This window comes from Elaeis guineensis, chromosome 15 (assembly GCF_000442705.2).
Source record: "Elaeis guineensis isolate ETL-2024a chromosome 15, EG11, whole genome shotgun sequence".
NCBI classification, from domain to species: domain Eukaryota; kingdom Viridiplantae; phylum Streptophyta; class Magnoliopsida; order Arecales; family Arecaceae; genus Elaeis; species Elaeis guineensis.
Window position 1 is genome coordinate 66124775 of NC_026007.2, and position 22070 is coordinate 66146844.

General features: G+C 48.5%; 1 protein-coding gene, 1 non-coding gene and 2 pseudogenes across 2 annotated transcripts; all 4 read right to left on the reverse strand.

Annotated features, from left to right (window-relative positions):
* Positions 1–1744: 1744 nt before the first annotated feature.
* LOC114912603 (2-oxoglutarate-dependent dioxygenase 19) lies at positions 1745–2459 on the reverse strand. Its single transcript, XM_029268583.1, has 2 exons — positions 2131–2459; positions 1745–2036 (listed from the first exon to the last, which is right to left on the reverse strand). Exons 1-2 carry the CDS (start codon positions 2428–2430, stop codon positions 1791–1793), a joined length of 546 nt encoding a protein of 181 aa, XP_029124416.1. The 5' UTR covers positions 2431–2459; the 3' UTR covers positions 1745–1790.
* Positions 2460–3623: 1164 nt separating this feature from the next.
* Positions 3624–22070, reverse strand: part of LOC105058536 (2-oxoglutarate-dependent dioxygenase 19-like) — a 35145-nt pseudogene continuing 16698 nt past the window's right edge.
* LOC140854147 (E3 ubiquitin-protein ligase SGR9, amyloplastic-like) lies at positions 15096–16990 on the reverse strand (annotated as a pseudogene).
* Positions 18446–18519, reverse strand: TRNAN-GUU (transfer RNA asparagine (anticodon GUU)). The gene has a single exon. It is a non-coding gene; the product is annotated as a tRNA-Asn (tRNA).

The following is a 22070-nucleotide window of genomic DNA, read 5'->3' on the forward strand; positions in this document are numbered from 1 at the left end:
CAATAAATAATCGATATAAGATTAAATATATATCTATACGGATCTCATATACTCCCTCTATTTAAGTCCTGACGTTCTCGTCAGACTAAAGATTCAAATCTATGCATCCATTCACAAATACCACAGCCTCAAAAAATTCAAATAATACGGGTTAGCCTCAATAAACCCGTATTGCAGTATTCCTTAGTTCACATAAGTTATGTATTGGATCTGTTCTGATACTATTTATAATAATCCAGGATCTCATTCAAAAAGACTAGCTAGAAGGTATTATTTGAATTTTTTGATCATATAAGTTCCAAGATCATTTCAATGAATAATTAATGTGAGATAAAATACATATCCACATGGATCTTCATAGATAGTTTAATGAACATCAATCCTAACTTGCATCCATATACATCGCCATCTTTCAATACTATGCTTTGATTAGCTGATAACACACAAAAAGCAAACTCGACAACTAGTCTATTCTTCGTACACAACACCACCGTCCGTAGAAATGCAAATTCGATTTAGATTGGCACCAGCAAGTCGTTTTAGGATGACAGATGGGGCCATATAGTGAGATTCCACCGTCCCCCCTCTCTCCTGCCCAATTATTTGAGTGCAAAAAGTCGTGTGCAAATTGTTTCCCCTCTAATAAATCCAAAGTTGCATCTATGCATTAAGTGACCGCCAACTTACCTCTAATTACCCAGTAGATCAAAGAAACTTCCATACCAAGGCTCCAGCTCGTGCAAAGGAACTCTCCTCCCCTAGCATCTAACGTGAGGAGACGTGGAATCCAACATGCATGCTCAAGTCTGTAGCCTTTCCCTTTCATATAGAATAGATAGGTGAAACTTAATCGACTTACATCAACAAACTTGCATCAAATTCCTCCTCTTGCTACTAATCCTCGGGTTTGTACCCTTAGCAGTGTGGTCAACGATGCTTGGGGCCGACAAAACCACCAGCCATGGAATGAAGGCTGGATGGGGAAGGACACAGAAGAAAGGAAAAAAAAAGAAAAAAAACGGGAAAAGAAGATATGAAAAGGGGAGAGGTAGAGAAGGTGCTTCCCTGATCACATTGGACCAAGTACTCAGTCCTAAATGAGTTTCTCAGAACTTCTCTCCATATAAAGAGCTAGAGAGGGAAATGATCAGAGAACGATTGGAAGTTATTAAGAAGCCAGCCTCACTCAACATAATCATATGCCTAGCAATACACTAAGAAATTTTGACGCATTTCAAAAATATAATATATACAAGTGAAATGTACCCTAATTAATCCAGTTTTTTTTGTTGATACTAGAATAACGCATTTCCAAAAATAATTAGCTAACATTTTAGGTGAAGACAAATTGTGGAAGAAAATTTTGATCATTTCTCAATTCCTTTTAGTAAGCGATCCGAAAGGATTGGATGTTTGTTAAGAGAGATCAGGAGAAGGGCATTAATGATACAAGAATTTAAGAATGCATTCATAAATAATTTAGCATAATTTAGGGAGATTGAGCCATGTGATCAGGACCATCTTTTCTACTTCTTTTTATGTGTTTGATCACAAAATGAGAATTATGGTACCTAAAAATCTTGAAACCAAATAACAAAATTCCAAAACACAACCACATCGACTTGTTACTTGTCTTCAGTAGCAAATCATTGAAAATCTTCTAAGCGTGATATAGATGTGACATTTAGCATATGTTAACTTACTAAAGAGTAAGGCATAAACAACAGTCTCCAAATGTCTCCCGTACATTCATAAGCACAGCATAACCATTGTTCCAGGTATTACTTGCCCTACAGTCTTATACGATCCAAAACAGACTTGTCTTTGAGCGGGTTAGCTTGCTGATGCTCAATAAACTCCCTATATCTCATGCCATTATACGCCACTGGAGTACCCTTATCACTCACCAACTCCATGGCAGGCACAACAACTGCGTCCAGCGATGGCCCTATCGCATTTGCGATCGATATCCTCGTGCTTTTGCTATTTACCACTGCCCGGTGCACCACGCTCTTATACCTTCCATTGCTTATAATCTATCTTCATGTAACACTCGTATCATTATTTATAACAATCTCGAATTGTATAAGAAGAGAAAACTTGTTAAAGGATTATGATCTCGTTAATTACCTCCATGTGATCACCGGTGTTGACAAGGAAAGAGTTGGGGTGGGGCTTGACATTGACCCAGTTGCCTTTGTGCTTCAATTGGAGGCCATCTACGCCATTTTGGAGAAGGATCGTAAGGAGGCCATGGTCGGAGTGGGGAGGGAGGCCCATGGCTAGCTCTGGCTGTGGGCATGGTGGGTAGTAATTACCAATGAAGATTTGGAAGCAAAAGTGGAGGTCCAAGGCCGTGGTCAGGTTGCTCTCCTCTCGTCCCAAGCTCTCCCATATTCCCGCGAGGAGATCCATGGCCAGCACTCTCATGCCTGTAGTGTACTCCTGTGATATTTCCCTGGCAAAAACATTGATTTATGAGGGTGTGTGTAGGTGCGCCCGCACACTTTTAATTTAGTATGATCAACTGATTGACTAGCTGTCTAACTTCACAGCAAAAAAGTCATGATGAGACCACGTGAATTGGTGACCTTCTCTGCTCTAGCGATTGCATAATCTTATAATTTCACACCCCATTGGCTACTTGTATTCACATGTCACGTAAGCATGGGGTCCAAGAAAAAATAAAATTATAACAATGATTATATTTTTATCTACTAAAAAATAATAAATATATTATTATACAGTAAAAATATATATAAATTATTTTCTTCCTTGCTTAGTATTGCGGCAGATTTTTAATTCTGATAGGAGTGGTTGGAGTCGAGTAGGATCGATAAGTTTAGCGAGATCTGTAAAACAAGTCCTGATTGAAGTTGATTTTGATGGAGATTTTCTGATGCTCAAGTCAGATTTTTAAAACAGATGAGAAGGAGCATACGGAAGAGAGAGAGTGCAAATCTTGAGGATTCCTTTGATGTCTCTTTTCATAGATAGAGGTGAAGGCCAGGACGATATTTCTAGTCTATCCTGATCGGTTCGGATGTAACAAGGCAAGATTTGAGATCAGGAATCTCCGAAGACGACAGTTAGAACTGCTTTACCTGCTTCAGAGTCCGTTGTCATGCTGTGGTTGTTCAAATTTGAAAAGAAACATAAGATTTCTGAATCAGACTGAGTTCAACCAGAGGACTTTGGATCAGCTGATGGTGTGGCTGGCCAGAATACTTTTCTGGTGCTAGTAGCTGGAGCCGGCGGTCGAGATTAAAATTGATGGCCAAATTTAGGAGACTTTCCGATCGAAAATACTACTCGAGGAGGCTCGGCCGGAAGACAAAGCTGGTAGCCGGAAATATCCATATGGTCCGAAGTCATTGCTCACATCTCCTGCTTGGATGACACGTTACCTCTGACACTTAGAATTTTATTAATGTATATAAGAAAAATAAGACCGAATCCTATGTTTTGTCAGGCACGTGAATTAAAACCCGGCTTATGTTTATATACACGCTGGATCTAAGTTACCTTTATATTTGAGATCTGCCTTGGTGCCACCTCATTTGGTCCCCGTAGTTACCCACACGACGTTTGTTATCTTTTCCCCCTTCCATAAATTTTGCACATCATCCTAAGACTTCGATATCGATGAAACACTTGTCACACACAAAAGAGTGGTACTGCTCGGGATGCAATGTTATAAGAACCAATATAGACTTCTCCTTGAGGCGGTTGGCCTGCTGAAGCTCGAGGAACTCTCCAAATCTCATGCCTCACCGGGTGCTCATCGCTTACCAGCTGAGAGGCTGGCTCGACAATTGTATCAAGTGATGGTGCCACTGCGCTTGTTATGGACATCCTCGTGCTTTGGCTGTTCACCTCAGCCCGGTGCAACACACTCTTATACCTTCCATCGCTAACGATCTTTCATCATCCAAAGTTCATACCATTAGAACAAGCATGAGTTCATCATAAGATCGTGATCCGTTTAGAAGGACTGAAACCAAGGTAAGTGTTACCTCCATGTGATCGCCAATGTTGACGAGGAACGAGTTAGGGAGGGGTTCGACACGGATCCAGTTGCCTCTGTGCTTTACTTGGAGTCCATTGACACCGTTCTGCCAGAGGATGGTGAGAAGGCCAAAGTCCGAGTGGGCGGGGAGGCCGGTGGCCAGCTAGGGCTGTGGGTATGAAGGGTATATATTGCCAGCAAGAAGCTGGAAACAGGAATGGAGGTCCAAGGCCTTGATCATGTCATTCTCCTCTAATCCCAAGCTCTCCCATATTCCTCTCAGAAGTTCCATTCCCATGGCTCTAGTGCATGCTGTGTACTCCTTTGATATCTCCCTACAATGAACAAGTGCAAGTTTCTCCACTATAGACTTGTTTTGTTGTTGCTGTGGTTAGTTGAACTAAATAGTTGTAGTATAAGTGAAATGCGAAGTGCCCTGTTGTTCACATTTTACTTTCATAAAATGAAGCAGGGCAATAAATACAGGGTGAGAAAGGAAAAGAAGCAAAGCGGTGTGAATTAAAACATTGTTAAACAACATAAAAAGAAAAAAGAAAAAAGAATCAAGAATTCATTTCCAGCAATGATATTTAAAAGAAGCAAAATAGACACCAAACCAACCAGCTGAGAGAAGTTTCCAGGGGCCTACAGGGTTGGAACGGGCGCTTGTTGCGCCTCCTTAATTATAAGAATTTGGAATACTACAAATCCATTTGTTTTGTTTTTATGCATCACAATTCTTAGATGTAATGAAATGTTGATGAGAAAACAATTTACGAAGCAACTCCCCATGAGAACCGACATCATCCACATATATCAAAAATTATATATAATTTATCAGATAACATTTTTCGTAGGTTTATATTTTCTTTTCTCATCATATTATTTATGAAATATAGATCATTGGTAACAACCTGTTGGGGGATACCGACCGACCGACCGACCGACTATCGGAGGGACCGACCTCGGGGCCCCGACCGACCGGCCGACCGACCATCAGAGGGCCCGACCGGCTAGCGGCCCGACCGACTAACCGACGGCCCGACGAACGACTCCGACTGGCCGATCGTAAGTCGGGCGGCAGGCCAACGGACGCCATCAGCGGCTAACCACGGCCATTCCACGGTCTATTCCCGACCGACTGAACCCAGAGGTCCGGTCGCCGACCCACTTGAAGCTCGCCGACCGACGGAGGAGCCCGACGCCACTCTGATGGCCACCGACCTTGGGTCGGCCGACTCCACCAACCGCCGTACGGCCGCCAGACGTTGTCAGCTCTGACACGGACACGCGGCACAGTTACCTAGGGGTATTGTCCCGCCGAGAGCCGGGTCAACCCTGGTGATTAGACGGCTACACGGCGACATGATATTTTCACGGCGGCTCTGACAGCCTACAGTGAGTTGACAGTTCCTCACTTGTCCGCGCCATTAATGACGGCGCCATACCGCGCTCCACTATATATACCGGGGAAGGCAACAGTGCAAAAGGTCGATCCGCCCGTCTCTCCCACATACGCAGGCTCGCTCCTCTCTCTTTCTCCCTCTCAGAGCTCTCTGTCTGCATTTTACTGTTGCCCAGTCACCTCTCTGACTTGACCGTCGGAGGGTCCCCGCCGGAGCCGCCTCCGGTCAGTGCGGACTTCCTTTTGCAGGTGCACGCTCCCCGGCGATCGGACGACGAGGCGATTGGCCGCAACAGATTGGCGCGCCAGGTAGGGGACAGCATGACAAAGACAAGAGCTCAGCGATCGAGAATCACTGGGTCGGCAAGGCGTTCTTCCCGCCGGGAAGAGGCCTCTCCACCATCACCGGCGGCGGAGCCTAGCTCTCCGCGCCCTGCAGTGACTACGGAGGCGCAGATTGCGGCCATTGTACGGCAGATGACCGTACTGACCGACGCAGTCAAAAGCCTCCAGCAACAACCGGCGGCCCGACCTATGCCTTCCAGGAGCAGCCGCCGACGGTCGCGCCGACCCCTGCCGCCTCCAGGCGAGCACTCCCAACGGCGCTCCCACGGGGAGGAGGAGGGTCGACCTCGGCGCGACGACCGACGGTCCCAGCGGCCCTCTCCTTCCCCGTTGGAACGGGCGAGGAAGGAAAAGCGGCCGCGCACACCGTCGGCCTCTCCTTCAGAGTCTTCCGGAGGCTCCACTCCTGGGGTCTCCCAGCATCGACGAGCGGACGACTACGAGCGACGGTTTGAGGAGATCGACCGCCGGCTCGCCCAACTGCAAATGGACGGCCAGAAGTCTTCGAACGACGTCGACTTCCAGACCGCCCAGCCTCTCTCTCGACTGGTCCTCGATGAGTCAATTCCCAGTCGGTTCAAAATGCCGAGCGTGGAGCCATACGACGGCTCCGCCGACCCAGTCGACCACCTCGAGAGCTACAAAGCTCTCATGACGATTCAAGGGGCAACCGACGCTCTGTTTTGCATCGGCTTCCCCGCCACACTTCGTAAGGCTGCCAGGGCTTGGTACTCCGGTCTTCGATCGGGCAGTATCCATTCCTTCGCGCAGCTCGAGCACTCGTTCGTGGCCCATTTCAGCACTAGCCGAAAGCCGCCGCGAACGTCGGATAGCCTTTTCTCCCTCAAGCAGGGGGAAAACGAGGCGCTCCGGCACTTCGTGGCGCGATTCAACGCGGCCACGCTCGAGGTCCGGGACCTCAACGAAGACATGGCGGTTTCAGCCATGAAGCGGGGCCTGAGGTCGTCCCGATTTACTTATTCTCTGGACAAGACCCTCCCCCGAACATACGCCGAGCTACTGGAGCGCGCATACAAGTATATGCGAGCGGACGAAGGAGCGTCCGACCGACGCCTGGTCGAGCCCAGGGGTCCAAAGGAGAAGCGAAGAAAAGGTCGGGAGCCCGCCGAACCCAGCAGGCCCCCGGCCGGTAGTCGGCTTTCTCCACCCCGACAAATCCAAAAATCACCCCGCCGACAGACTCCGAGGTCGGTGCGTCCCAGGTATGACTCCTACACTCCTCTCTCCGCTCCCCGTGCGCAGATCTTGATGGAGATCGAAGGGAAAGAATACCTGCGACGGCCTCCGCCTCTGAAGGCAAAGGGCCTCGACCATCGGAAGTACTGCCGGTTCCATCGGAGCCACGGCCACGACACCGAGCGATGCATCCAGTTGAAGGATGAGATCGAAAATCTCATCCGCCGAGGGTATCTCGGCAAGTTTCGAAAGGGTCCGCCGACCCGACCGATTGCCGATCGACGCCCCCAGCCGACTGAAGAGGCACCGACTAACCAGCCGACGGCTGGAGTCATCAACATGATCTCCAAGCGGCTGGGCCCGGGGACGTCTGCAGGAGGAGAGCCGACGAAAAAGCCGCGCCCGGACGACGTGATTACCTTCTCGGAAGACGACGTTCGGGGCATCCGGACTCCCCACGACGACGCTGTTGTTGTGTCGGCGACAATAGCCAATTATGATGTAAAACGAATTTTTGTTGATAATGGAAGTTCGACAAATGTTTTGTTTTACTCGACCTTCTCCCGAATGTGACTACCGACTGATCGACTCAGTAGGGTTTCCACGCCCTTGATCGGCTTTGCCGGAGACACCGTCACGACAAAGGGAGAAATCACCCTGCCCGTGACGGTCGGTACCGAACCACGGCAAAGAACGGCCTCCCTCATTTTTGCGGTCGTCCAAGTTCCTTCGGCCTACAACGCCATACTCGGGCGACCCGGACTGAACGCCTTCGGGGCGATCGTCTCGACGTACCATCTCCTTGTTCGATTCCCGACTAAAAACAGAGTCGGGGAGATGCGCGGAGATCAACAGCTCGCCCGACGATGCTTTCAAATCTCCGCCCAAAGCGACGAGACAAAGGGTCCCCTGACAATTGACAAACTGGATCAACGGGAGGAGGAAGAGCGGGGTTCACCGGTCGAGCGGCTCGAGGCGATCCCGGTGGGAGAAAATCCCGACAGAAAAGTTTGGATCGGGTCTCAATTGCCCGACGCCGAACGCCACCGACTGGCGGAGCTGCTGACGGCCAACGCCGACGTATTCGCACGGTCGGCAGCAGATATGTCGGGCATCCCTCCGGAAACAATGACTCACCGACTCAACATCGACCCGACAATGAAGCCGGTGAGGCAGAAGAAAAGGTCCTTCACCCCAGAGAGGCAGAAGGCCATTGACGAAGAAGTGGACAAACTGCTCGAGGCGGGCTTCATTCGGGAATCCACGTATCCCGATTGGCTCGCCAATGTCGTCATGGTCAAGAAAGCCAACGGGAAATGGAGGATCTGCATCGATTATACCGACCTCAACCGAGCATGCCCGAAGGATAGCTTTCCACTCCCGAAGATCGACCAGCTGGTGGATGCGACGTCCGGATTTCGACTGCTCAGCTTCATGGACGCCTTCGCCGGGTACAATCAGATCCGGATGGCGCCTGAAGACGAGGAGCACACCGCGTTCGTGACCCCCAAGGGCCTCTACTGCTATCGGGTGATGCCCTTTGGATTGAAGAATGCCGGCGCCACCTACCAGCGACTCGTCAACAAGGTCTTCAAAGACCAGATCGGGCGTAACATGGAGGTATACGTGGACGACATGCTGGTAAAGAGCACGCAGATCCCGGACCATGTTCAGGATCTCGAGGAGACCTTCCGCACCCTTCGACGACACCGAATGAAGCTCAACCCGACCAAATGCGCCTTCGGGGTGACCTCGGGGAAGTTCCTCGGATTCCTCGTTTCTCAGAGGGGGATCGAGGCCAACCCTGAGAAAATAAAGGCGATCCTCGACATGCGTCATCCGAACACCAAGAAGGAGGTCCAACAACTGAACATGAGAATCGTCGCTCTTAGCCGATTCATTTCCCGGTCAGCTGAAAGGTGCCTCCCGTTCTTCAAAACCCTGCGCCAGGCGAACGGTTTCTCTTGGTCGGATGAATGCGAACAGGCCTTTGAAGACCTGAAGAGGTACTTGGCTTCCCCGCCGCTGCTCGTAAAGCCGCAGATCGGGGAGACCTTGTATCTCTACTTGGCCACATCTTCTGAGGCGATCAGTTCGGTGCTCGTTCGGGAAAACGAGTGCCGAACCCATCAGCCCATCTACTACATCAGCAAAGTGCTCCACGGCGCCGAAGCCAGATACTCGGAGACGGAAAAGATGGTCTTCGCCCTGACCGTCTCCGCGCAACGGCTCCGACCATACTTCCAGGCCCACGCCATCGTGGTACTCACCAACCAGCCCCTGAGGGCCGTACTGCGCCGACCCGACACATCCGGACGGCTCGCTAAGTGGGCAATGAAGCTTAGCGAGTTCGACATTCAGTACCGACCAAGGCCTGCCTTGAAGGCTCAGGTCTTGGCCGACTTCATCGCCGAATGCCCGACGACCGACCAGAGGTCGGGAGCTGAAGGCCCGGGACGAGATTCGGTCTCTGAGCCGGACCCGATCTCCACCTGGGTACTTCACATCGACGGAGCCTCCAACGCTCAGGGAAGCGGGGCCGGACTCCTGCTCACGAATTCGGATGGGGTAGTCACCGAATACGCCCTCCGGTTCGACTTCAAGGCCTCCAACAATCAAGCCGAATACGAGGCACTCCTCGCGGGCTTGAGGATGGCGAAGGAATTGGGCGTCGACAGCCTTCGGGCATTCTCCGACTCTCAGCTGATCGTGGGGCAGGTCAAGGGCGACTTCGAGGCGCGGGATCCGACCATGATCAAGTATCTTCAGAAGGTAAAGGATCTCGTGGCCCGCTTCGTGCATTTCGAGATCTCCCACGTCCCCAGGATGGAGAACGCCCGTGCCGACGCTCTCTCTAGGTTGGCAACGTCGGCCTATGATTCTTTGGGTCGGACGTTTGTCGAAAACCTCCAACAACCGAGCATCGATCGGGTCGAAGAAGTGCAGCAGCTAACGTCTGAACCAAGTTGGATGGACCCGATCGTCCGGTACCTGTCCGACGGGACCAGTCCCGAAGATCCCGCGGAGGCCAAGCGACTTCGATGGTCGGCGTCACAATATGTGATCATGGACGGCCGACTCTACAAGAGGTCGTTCTCCCTCCCTCTGCTCAGGTGCTTGGGACCGACCGACGCTGACTACGCTCTCCGAGAGGTTCACGAAGGAATTTGTGGGAATCACTTGGGGGGCAAGTCCTTAGCCTTCAAGGTCTTGCGACAGGGCTACTACTGGCCGACCATGAGGAAGGATGCGGCAGAGTTGGTCCGAAGGTGCGAGCCATGCCAGAAGTATGCCAATATTCAGCACCAACCGGCCAGCCAAATCGCTCCCATTATCGTTCCATGGCCCTTCGCTCAGTGGGGAGTCAACATTCTCGGCCCTTTCCCACCGGCGTCGGGCCAAAGGAAGTTCATCGTTGTCGCCATCGACTACTTCACGAAGTGGGTCGAGGCCGAGCCCTTGGCGCAGATCACCGAGCGGAAGATGGAGGACTTCGTCCAAAAGTCCATCATCTTCAGGTTCGGATTGCCGCACACCATCATCACCGACAACGGCGGCAATTCGACAACCAAGACTTCAAGGACTTCTGCGCCAGGTTCCACATCCGTCATCGACTAACTTCAGTCGGGCACCCACAGTCCAATGGTGAGGTTGAGGTGACGAACCGAACCTTGCTCCATGGACTCAAGACCCGACTGAACGAAGCCAAGGGCCTCTGGGTCGACGAGCTGGGCTCCGTCCTGTGGGCTTACCGAACGACCCCCCGCGTCCCAACCGGAGAGTCGCCGTTCAGTTTGGCCTACGGGACAGAAGCCGTGATCCCGCTCGAGATCGGCCTGCCATCTTCAAGGGTCGAGCAGTACCGCGAGCCGGACAACTCCGAAAGCCGGAGAGCCGACCTAGATCTTCTCCCCGAACTACGAGATGAGGCTCAAATTCGAATGGCCTCCTACCGACAGAGGGTTGCCCGGTACTACAATGCCAAGGTCAGACTAAAGCTCTTTAAACCTGGCGACCTAGTCTTGAGGAAGGCGGAGGTGTCGAAGCCCTTGGACCAAGGGAAGTTGGCTCCCAACTGGGAAGGACCCTACAAAGTTACTGACACCTTCGGGCCGAGGGCTTACCGGCTGGAGACCCTTGAGGGGAAGCCCATTCCCCGGACTTGGAACGCCGACAACTTGAAGCTGTATTACCAGTGAATTCTGTAATTCAATCGTTGGAATACAAGTTCGGTTTGAAAAATCGGGTTCTAACCTTTCGACTACTGATCGGCGCTCAGCCCCGACGCATCAACGCGGACCTGGCACCGACGACACTTCGGCCCCTTACACGGACCGATGCATCTACGATGACGGGAGTTTATACTCCTTCTACGGTCGAATTTTCGGGCATATCCATCGGCCGACTGATCGATCGGGCCCCGACCGAAGAAAGGCTAAAAGCCCACGCGGCTGTTGCCGCGACATTCGACCAGGCTACGGCCGATCGAGGGATATTCGGCTTACCACCGTCTATCACATGACGCGACCTTAGTCGCACCCACTACTCGCCGACCGACCTACGGCCGGCTGAACGACACTCGGCTTGCCACCGTCTGTCAAAAAGACGCGAAACCCGACTTACTATCATGCCCCCGACACTGCGCCGGATGATGACCGCTAAGTGCATCTACGGAGGTCCGGCGCCGAACCTTCACAGGTTCGGTCGGCTCCTTTGACAGATGGCCCGAACGGCGACTACAATTTCGGAAACCGACCTAAAGTCGGACACAAGCTACTCGGAGCTATGCAAGCGGTAAGTCCTACCGACTGCCCGAGTTGGCGACTTCTCTAAGTTGCGACTAGGTTCGACATTACAGCATAAGAACATTGCAGACAAGAAGCAAAAAGAAAATTTCACTCATTGATCAAAAAACATTACAGAGTCGGGTCGAAGCCCGATTACATGTATTTTCAAAAAAGACAAAATAAAGATGGTCGGCGGGCCGATCACCCGTCCTGATCGATCTCTTCGACCGACGGAGGATCAGGGATGATCGGCGTCTCGGCCATAAGCACGATTGATCGGCCGCCGAGGGATGAGCTTCGGTCGATAAGGAACTTCGGCGGCACCTGCTCCGGGACGGCTTCCTCCACCACGATGACGCCTCCCGACGGATGGTCGGCCATCTCTTCCGTTCCTTCTTCTTCGGCTCCTTCCTCGGCGAACAGCGGGATGACTCGGCTGACGTCCACCTCCGGGTACAAGGCATGGACGGCATCCCGACCGTCCTCGAACCCGACCCGGTAGGAGGCGAAGCCCGATCGAGCATCTCCTCCTTGTACCGGTCGGAGGCCCGGAAGTCCTCAACCGCACGATCGGCCGACTCCCTCGCCGACCGTGCCTCGTCCTCAGTGTGGGCCAGCTCCTCCCTCGCCAACTCCGCCTCGGCCCTGCAATTTCGGCGTCGATTGGGCGATGGACAATCCTCTTCGGTTCCGCGAGCTTCCCCAGGCTGGCCCGAAGTTGCTCGCGTTCCCCTTGGAGTTCGGAGGTGGCACCGTCCCGTTCGCGTCGAAGACGACGCACACCCGACCTTTGTGCTTGGCCTCCTTCTTGGCCGACTTTAGTTCGGCCATGAGCCGGGAGACCTCGTCCGTCAACTTGGCCTCCCGATCGACCGACTCCTGCAGTTGGTCGACCAGCCTCCCTCTCTCGGCCTCGGCCGCGCCGACCTTTCCTTAAGGCTGCCCGGACGTCGCCGAACCTTCAGTACCGGCCTCCAACTCGGACATGGTGAAGATCAACTGCCGACGGAAAGAAGCTTGTCAGAATTATGTGGCAAGCAAAATTCTTCTAAGGAAAAGGTGACGCGAAGCTTACCTCCACCATTGTCGGGTAGAACCGCGACACATTCGGTCACCTGCCGAGACCGCAACGACTGAACGTCGGTGGGAGGAGGATCCCCTGGCACAACCTCCTCGCAAGGTTATGGTCGGCCAAGGCCGAGCACCCTCAGGGTAGTATGCGCTGGGGGGCATTGACTCTCCTCCTCCGAGGGCTCCATCGGGGCTTTCCCCCGATCAGCTGCCCCGACCGACGGGGCTGGCAGCGATGGGACGCTGGAGTTCGACCCGCGCCCCCCGTTGTGCCAGCGGACGCCTCCGGACGATGTTCGGCTTCCCGAACGACATCCGGCTCCACCCGGGCGGCGAAACCGCCGACACTCCTTCGGCCACTTCCTCGGTCGGCCTCTCCTCGACTCGGACAGTCGGAGCCGCGAGGGCTATGATCGGCTCCGACCCCTCGGTCGCCGACGCTTCCACGGTCGGCGGACTGGGGCTGGTCTCTTGGAAGGGCGCGAAGGGCCAGCCCCCGACGCTGGCCTCTTCCTCGCGGCGGCAAATTGATGAATTTCGGCATCGGTCGGCCTCATCCTCGGCGGTGTCCCTGCAAAACCGACCAGTGTCAAAGGCCGGACCAGAACTACCCTAAAGCCGAACAAAAAGAAAAGCTGGGGGATCGGGCGATACCTATTCGGGGGACCAGACTCAGGCCGGCATCATAGAGAGCTTGCTCGGTAACAAGCTCCCTCTGCTTCGGGACCGACATGTCTTTGAGTTGGTGGAAGTCCTCCCGGTCGTCCACGTCGACCCGACTGTTGTCGTTGGCCTCAGTTCGGGGTACACCCCAGCGGGAAGGAAAGCCCCAAGAAGAAGAAGAAGAAATGAAAAAGAACTGGTTCTTCCACCCATGAATGGACGATGGAAGACCAGTTATGAAAGCAAGACCCTTCCGGGGGTTGAAGAGCCACCACCCTCGGGCTTTAGGGTGGGGTCGGAGCACAAAAAATGCCCGGAAGAGGGAAACGCGAGGGTTGGTCGGCAAAAGCTGACACAACAGCGCGAAGGAGATTATCAGACGAACAGAGTTCGGCGCCAGCTGCGCCGGACAGAGTCCGTAGTAATCAAGCAGATTCCGGACGAACTCCGGAATCGGGAGCCGAAGACCCGCGCGAAGGTCTTCGACGTATAGCGCCAGGTCGCCAGGCGGAGGGTTGTTGACCCGACCGCCGGCCCTTGGGGCAGAGAGCCGAAACTGCTCCGGGATGCGATAGTGCTCCCGAAGCTGACCGACGTTCGGCCCCGAAAGCGAGGAGGCCTCATCTTCCGGAGCCGATCGGGTGTCGTCGGTCGGGTTCCCCGACCGAGCTCCCTGAGTCGGTTTCCTGGTCATTGTGCAGGAACCGAAAGAGGAGAAAGAAGAGAAAGCGGAGAAAGAGAAGAAAGGAAGAAGGGGAAGGAGGACCACGAACCCGATGGACCCTCCGGAAGTAGAGAAGAGCTCTGCCCGCGACGACCGAGAAATCGCCCGGACAGAGTTTCCCCTAGCAAATGGCAAAAGTGGGTCAGGGTCCGGGAGGTCCTATATATATATAGGGCCGACCGACGGTCGAGATCCTTCCGCGCCGACCAAAGACCTCCAGATGCGCGACGCGTGGCGCCCGCCGGTTGGCTGAGGATTCGGCGCGCTTCGTCCCAGGACGCCCGCACCGCCCTCATTAAATGTCAGAGCGGACGCCGGCCAACCACCATGACACGCGGCACGCGGGGGTTGGCTCCGCAGTCGGCCGCCCACGCCGGTCCGCGTTCCCGATGGGACGCCTCACCCGCGATCGGCGCCGAATATCCGATCGACTGACGCCGTATCGTCCGGCACCCGATCTTCTGACACCGACGTGACGACTGACGACGACAAGACGCGGCGTCTGACACCGGACGCCGGTGCGACTTCTGGCATCGACTAGACGTTCGGATCACTTGGGATTCGTGAGGTGTCAGACAACGGATCAGCCGGTGGTACGGTCGGATCTGCGCATGCGACAAATCCACTCCCAGTCGCCCGATCTTGCTACCCGAATGAAGGCATCGGCCAGCTCTCCACCCGACTTAGGAGTGGAGGGGGGCAACTGTTGGGGGATACCCACCGACCGACCGACCGACTATCGGAGGGCCCGACCGGCTGGCGGCCCGACCGACCGACCGACTATCGGAGGGCCCGACCGGCTGGCGGCCGACCGACCGACCGACTATCGGAGGGCCCGACCGGCTGGCGGCCCGACCGACCGACCGGCTGGCGGCTCGACCGACTAACCAACGGCCCGACGGACGACTCTGACTGGCCGATCGTAGGTCGGGCGACAGGCCGACGGACGCCATCAGCGGCTAACTGCGGCCATTCCACGGTCCATTCCCGACCGACTAAAACCAGAGGTCCGGTAGCCGACCCACATGAAGCTCGCCGACCGACGGAGGAGTCCGACGCCACTCTGCTGGCCACCGACCTTGGGTCGGCCGACTCCACCAACCACCGTACGGCCGCCAGACGTTGTCAGCTCTGACACGGACATGCGGCACAGTTACCTAGGGGCATTGTCCCGCCGAGAGCCGGGTCAACCCTGGTAATTAGACGGCTACACGGCGACATGACGTTTTCACGGCGGCTCTGACAGCCTACAGTGAGTTGACAGTTCCTCACTTGTCCGCGCCATTAATGATGGCACCATACCGTGCTCTACTATATATACCGGGGAAGGCAACAATGCAAGGGATGGATCCGCCCGTCTCTCCCACATACGCAGGCTCGCTCCTCTCTCCCTCTCCCTCTCTCTTTCTCAGAGCTCTCTGTCTGCATTTCACTGTTGCCCAGTCACCTCTCTGACTTGACCGTCGGAGGGTCCCCGCCGGAGCCGCCTCCGGTCAGTGCGGACTTCCTTTTGCAGGTGCACGCTTCCCGGCGATCGGGCGACGAGGCGATTGGCCGCAACAGTTACCAACACTAGATCTGCCCATTGAGGAAGCATCGTATACTTTTACTGACAGCACGCAATGGAAATATTGGAAAATCAACCTTAGGCTTCCACATCACATTATCCTTTTATTCATTAACATGCGCACTTCATTTATGTCAGTTCCACACAAGTACTTCCACCACTCTTGTGATCAATTACATGAACATATATATACATAAAAGTGAAAACACAAGCAATGAAGTGAAAGGAAATTGGGGAAAAAAAAAACACCTTCCACTTATTTACGTTAATTCTACCCACTATATATATTTTTATGACCACTCTTATTAGTTATTACCACCATATATATATATATTAAAAAAAGAAGAAGAAGGAGAAGGGCATCAAGATCACCTTCCAAACGACCTAAAGATTAGTGTTACATACCACCACCCATCCTCAACAGAGTCCTCCACATCCTCCCCATCTCATAGAAGACATCGTCCGCTGGAAGCTCAAAGCGGCAGCAAGGGCAGGTGTTCCTCTTCCTCAGCCACCCCAGCACACAACCCCAGTGGAACCAATGCCCGCATGGCAGCTCGCACACGTCCCTCCCCACCTCCATCTCCTCCTTGCATATCACGCACTCCCTCCCCCGGCTGCTGCACTCCACCGACGGCAGCGCCACCACCGCTGCAACCGCCGCCGCCACCTCCACCCCCACCTTTCCCCCCTCCCCCGACACCACCTCGAACAACCGCCGGCATTTGGCCGCGGCGTCGACGTAGTGACCGAGGACCGCCCACCCACCCGCCCCGAGCCCTGCCGGGCTCAGCGCGGCGGCGACGGCGTGCCCGGCTATCCTCGTGTGCCAGTCGGCGTGGGGGCGGTCGGAGTCGTAGGCGTCGCACATGGCCAGGAGGAGGAGGGCGGCGTCGAGGTCCTGGAGGCGTAGGCTGTGGGCGGCGGCGGCTGCTGCGGTGCCGGAGAGGGAGGGGAGGAGGGAGTGGAGGTGGCGGAGGAGGAGGCGAGCGAGGAGGAGGGTCTTTTCGGGAAGGGAGAGGGAGTGGAGGTGGGCGAGGGCGCGAGAGAAGTGGAGGGGGAGAGGAGAAGGAGCGAGAGGCGGCGTCGCTGGAGGCGAAGATCGGCGGCGAGGGCGCGGGTGAGATCCGAGAAGGCGCGCGCGGGGAGGCGGAGGAGGGCGGCCATTACGGCCTCGCCCGAGGAGGAGGAGGAGTCGTCCATGGGGATTGGAGAGGACTTGGAGAAAGGAGCGAAGTGGAGTGGGGTGGGGTTGGTCTCAAGGGGATGTGGGATCATTGGAGGGTGACGGAGTTGGACGTGTCGTTTGGAAGAATGACAGATAGGTCCGCTAGGGTGTGAGAGGACCTAAAAGCATCGATGTTTTACTCATTGTGGGGCTGCTCTTGTTAGGGGCTTCTGGTGTATTTGTCTTCTTGGATTCTTTTTATCAAGGGAACATTGCAATAAGATGTAATTGTTTAGCATGTGGGTGAATGTGACATGAATAAGTGGAAAGAGTACGTGATAAAGGGCTAGAAGACACGACTGCCGAAATATTCGAAATTAGATTCATTATAAATTAATCATAATATTTTGAAACTAATTTCAAGATATGTTTTTAACTTTTTTTCTTTTGGTTTTTATATAATTTTGACTCATAAAAGTAGATTTGTCTCAACAGCAAATCGTAATGTCAATTATAGCTTTTAACTTGATAGCTTTGAAAAAAATCTGATGGATTGCACCACATATTCACAGAGATATAAAACTTTTATCTTGGCAAGTTTTGTGTCAAAAGTCATAACTTAATTTGGCACATTAATCCTCTGACACCACCATGCTTAAGTGGCTATTTGGGCTTTTGCAACAGTATTTATGGATAATGGTTACTGCAAAGACCCTTTCCAATAGCCTAGACTCTAATAGCAACAAACAAAACCAATTCCATACATCTACCAGTTATTTTTTGAGTGATCTGTAGGGATATAATAACAAATCATCAGTTTATGATTATAGTTCCATGTCCTTGTAATGTCCTAGATAGAATAAGAATTAATGTTCACCAAGTTATTGCAAATCTTCATATTGTTCTTAATCACCTCCTTAGTTTAGTGATTCTCCAATAATTTTTGTAGCTAAATTAATTAAGGATTGTTCCATGCTTCGTGAACTCTTTGATTTATTTATGATTTATTACCAACATATTAATAAACTTCTATAAATTGATTACGGAGTAATGACAACATCAGCTATCCATGGTAATAATGTTTATTATTTTTGCTACAATGTGCTTGCAATTTCCGTGCTTGCATTTACAACTAAACATAATTATATCAATAAAAATCCAATTCTTTATTTTGTTATTCGTCATACTTGTTGAGCTTTTATTTCTCTTCAAAATTTCAGCCAACTCTCTAAATTCTCTTTCCCCCCTCGAGTTTGAGTCTTTGTGCCAAATCAACTTGTATGGTTTCAATTTAAAAGAAGAAGAAGAGCAAAAGCTATACTTACATATGACATCTATCTTAAACTCCCTTTTACATGGACATAGTAAATTTAATGTAAAAAAAAAAAAGAAGAGTAAAAGCTATACTTGCAGATGACATCTATCTTAAACTCCCTTTTACATGGACATAGTAAATTTAATATGAAAAAAATATTATATATTTTTAATATTAATAAAATAAATTATAAACGCTAGAGGAAGGGCTTGAACCTTCGACCTTGTGGTTAACAGCCACACGCTCTAACCAACTGAGCTACTCCAGCAACCATATCATTTTGGTCAAATCAACATAAATCTGTAAATTTTTGTGTTTATTCAATCCATGCTAAAACAGCATGAAATTTTATGAAAGAAGATAATTGTAATTACATCCCTATCTAAAAATGATTCAACGGATCTTAGGAAAGGCGGGCTGCTTAAATAAGTGGATGATATCTAGGTTTGAATTTTCAAATAATTATGTACCCTTGTGTATGTATGCATGGTAGATATTTAAAGGCATGTATATACATGCACATGTATGCATGTATGTATATACCTGCATGGGGGCACATGTGATGCGCATCAAGTAAAAAATTAAATGATTAAAAGTAAAAGATAAAGATAAAATATAACAATATATATATATATATATTACCTATTATATTTTTAAGTTATACTTTATATATATATATATAAAGTATAACTTAAAAATATAATAGGTAATATATAAAACTACAAAATAAAAATATTTAAAAATAATGACTAAAATTAGAATATAAATAATTGATAATATAGAAAATAAACATGATAATTATTGATATGTTACCAATCTAAGTAGTCCACAAAATCAAAAGGATGGCAAATAAAATTTAAAAATTCAAGAAGTATAAATAAATTAAATCAATTTTAAAATATTAGCATAATCAATGCAATCCAAAAATACACAACAAATAAAATAGAATGATGAAAAGTACAAAGAAAATATCTTAGTTAAAATACAACAAGTATATACTTAATAAAATCAAATAATTGAAAATTAAAAGAAAATATATAAAGAATGAATAAAAGAAAATGATGGTAAAAAAAAAGAAAAAAATAAAATTGAAATTTAGTATAAATATAGTGGTGGAATGTAACATATAATAGGCATAAATATCTATATAGCAATCAATCTTCTAGTGAGGGATTAGGAGGAGTATAGGATGAGCTTTGATAATGAAAATTAGATAATGAGCTTTGATAAAAGCTCAATGGGATGTGGGAAAATTGGCAAGATTAGAATTAAAGAGAGGGAGGGGGAGTTTGGATTAGGAGGGTCTGGCTAGCAGGAGTATAGGATGAGCTTTGATAATAAGAATTAGAGAATGAGGTAGAAATTTATAAAAAGTTAGTTGGTTCGTGGGGATGGTAGTAATTAGGACATGGATGAGGCTTTATTAGTTAGAGAAGAAACAGATGAGATGGTGGAAAGAATTAGTTTTAATCTAAATTTAGCATAAGGTTGTTAGAAAAAGGGGAGAATACGTAATATACAAATTCTATATTCCAAAACTATCCTTAATAACAATTACTGACCCAAAGACACCCAAAGCTCTTTTTAATGTAGAGTGTAGATATTATATATAGATATATGGATTTAAAAATGTACAATTATATGTTGAATTTGAAATTATAGCTAGTGTATGGAATAAAGTATATAAAAAATCTAGAAATCCAACAGCTTGGATTTTGTGGTAGTTTTGATATGCCAATAAAGAAGTTGAAGATTGGTGGACAAAAAAGCTAGCCTTTTCAATGAATTTGACATAGTCAAGACTTGCATGGTGGATGAAATTTGCAATGAGCTTTGGCTATGGGAATTTTTTATATGTAGTATTACTAAGGATTTTGTAGAGAATACTTGGAAATTGTGATGGAAATATTTAACAGGAGATTGGTTATCATTCTTTTTTTTTTTGGTATGAGGTAACCATCATTATTTGAATGATTTAATAAATAATTTGCCACTTCAAGCTTCTATAACTGGAAGCTCAATTTGCCACAAATCAACAAGATTTGATTGATTTGCCTTACTAGCTTTCCTTTTATAAAGAAGACTTGCTTTGCTAGCTTTCCTTCTATGGAAAAGAATTGTTTGATTTTGTTCATCAGCTACCTTATATGGGTGTCTACTTTTAGTATGATTCTAGAGAATATTATTCCCTTCCAAATGAAATAGACTATTAGGGTCTATAAATGTCGATGGATGTGCCCATTATAAAGAGTGAAAATAGGATATCTCTCTTTTCGTAGATATAGGCCGAGCTATAGGCTGAACCACATAAATGTTATATCTTCTTTGTTGTTCCACTATTATTTTCTAGTTTTATTTCTTCTCAATAGATTTGTAATTGAGTGACATCTAATCTAACACACACACACACACACACACATATATATATATATATATATATACATATATATATATATATATATATATATACACACACACACACACACACACATACATACATACATATATATATATATATATATATATATATATATATATATATATATATATATATATATATATATATATATATATTAAATATATATTTTAAATAGAGACCTCTATGTTGGTAGAGCCTTCGTTTGCCATACATATATGTATATATGGTATATTCACCACGTATATTTGAAAATAGCAATATTTAAGTATATGCTTTTGAAAGACAAATAGCATTTAATTAAATATTAAATAGTATTTAAGAATGTATAATTGAGTGACATCTAATCTAATACACATACACCCACATACACAGATGTATATATATATCTCTCTCTCTCTGTGTGTGTATATATATATATATATATATATATATATATATATATATATATATGTATATATATATGTATATGTATATAAATCTATATTTTAAATAGAGGCCTCTATGTTGGTAGAGCCTCTGTTTGCCATACATATATATATATGGTATATTCGCCTCTGTTTGCCATACATATATATATATGGTATATTCGCCACGTATATATGAAAATGGCAATATTTAAGTATATGCTTTTAAAGGATAAATAGCACTTAATAAATATTAAATAGTATTTAAGAATGCATTTATGCCATGTCTATACATGGTATATCCTTGCTTGAGAATTGTATTTAGAAATATGTAGTCCTGTACTATCACTACAAAAAATAAGACAATTAGCTACCGCAAAAAAAGCATAATTAAATCTTAAAAAAATATCGCAAAAAATAACTATTGACGTAAAAAGTATCGGCAAATAAGTGTCAGCAATAGGAGGGTCGTTGATTCTATTTACCGATACTTAATATTTTTTATTAATAAATATCAGATTTGTCGATGCTTATAGAAAGCGTCGTTGATTCTTTTTATCTATGCAATAGGAAAGTATCGACAAAAAGTATTTTAGTGATACAAAATTAATATTGAAAATAATCAATTTACCTATGCTTAAAAAAGCATCGACAAATATATATTTAGCGATGCAAAAATTATGTCAAAAAAAATTTTAGTTTACCTACGCTGATTAAGTGTCACCAAAACTATTTTTTGTGATGCTAATTCCACTTAAGCATCAGTAAATATTAAATAGCATCACCAAAGGATGGGCCGAAAGCCGGAGTGTGATGGGGTTTTGAGCCGTCAAAGGCCTTTGCCTACACTTAATTTACGTTGCTAATATTCTTATTTGGCGATCCAAAACAAGCATAGGCAAAATAACGATGCTAATTAGCATCGGTAACTATTCCATAGCATCGCTAATGGTGATACATCCGACATCCCGATACGTCCTTTGGTGACACTATTAG

What these genes read in the sequence shown, in the direction of transcription:
- LOC114912603 (XM_029268583.1), bottom strand. Translation starts at nt 2,430, where the DNA reads ATGAGAGTGCTGGCCATGGATCTCCTCGCGGGAATATGGGAGAGCTTG. An exon ending in ACACCGGTGATCACATGGAG is followed by an intron (nt 2,037 to 2,130) that starts GTAATTAACGAG and finishes ACATGAAGATAG; the next exon opens with ATTATAAGCAATGGAAGGTA.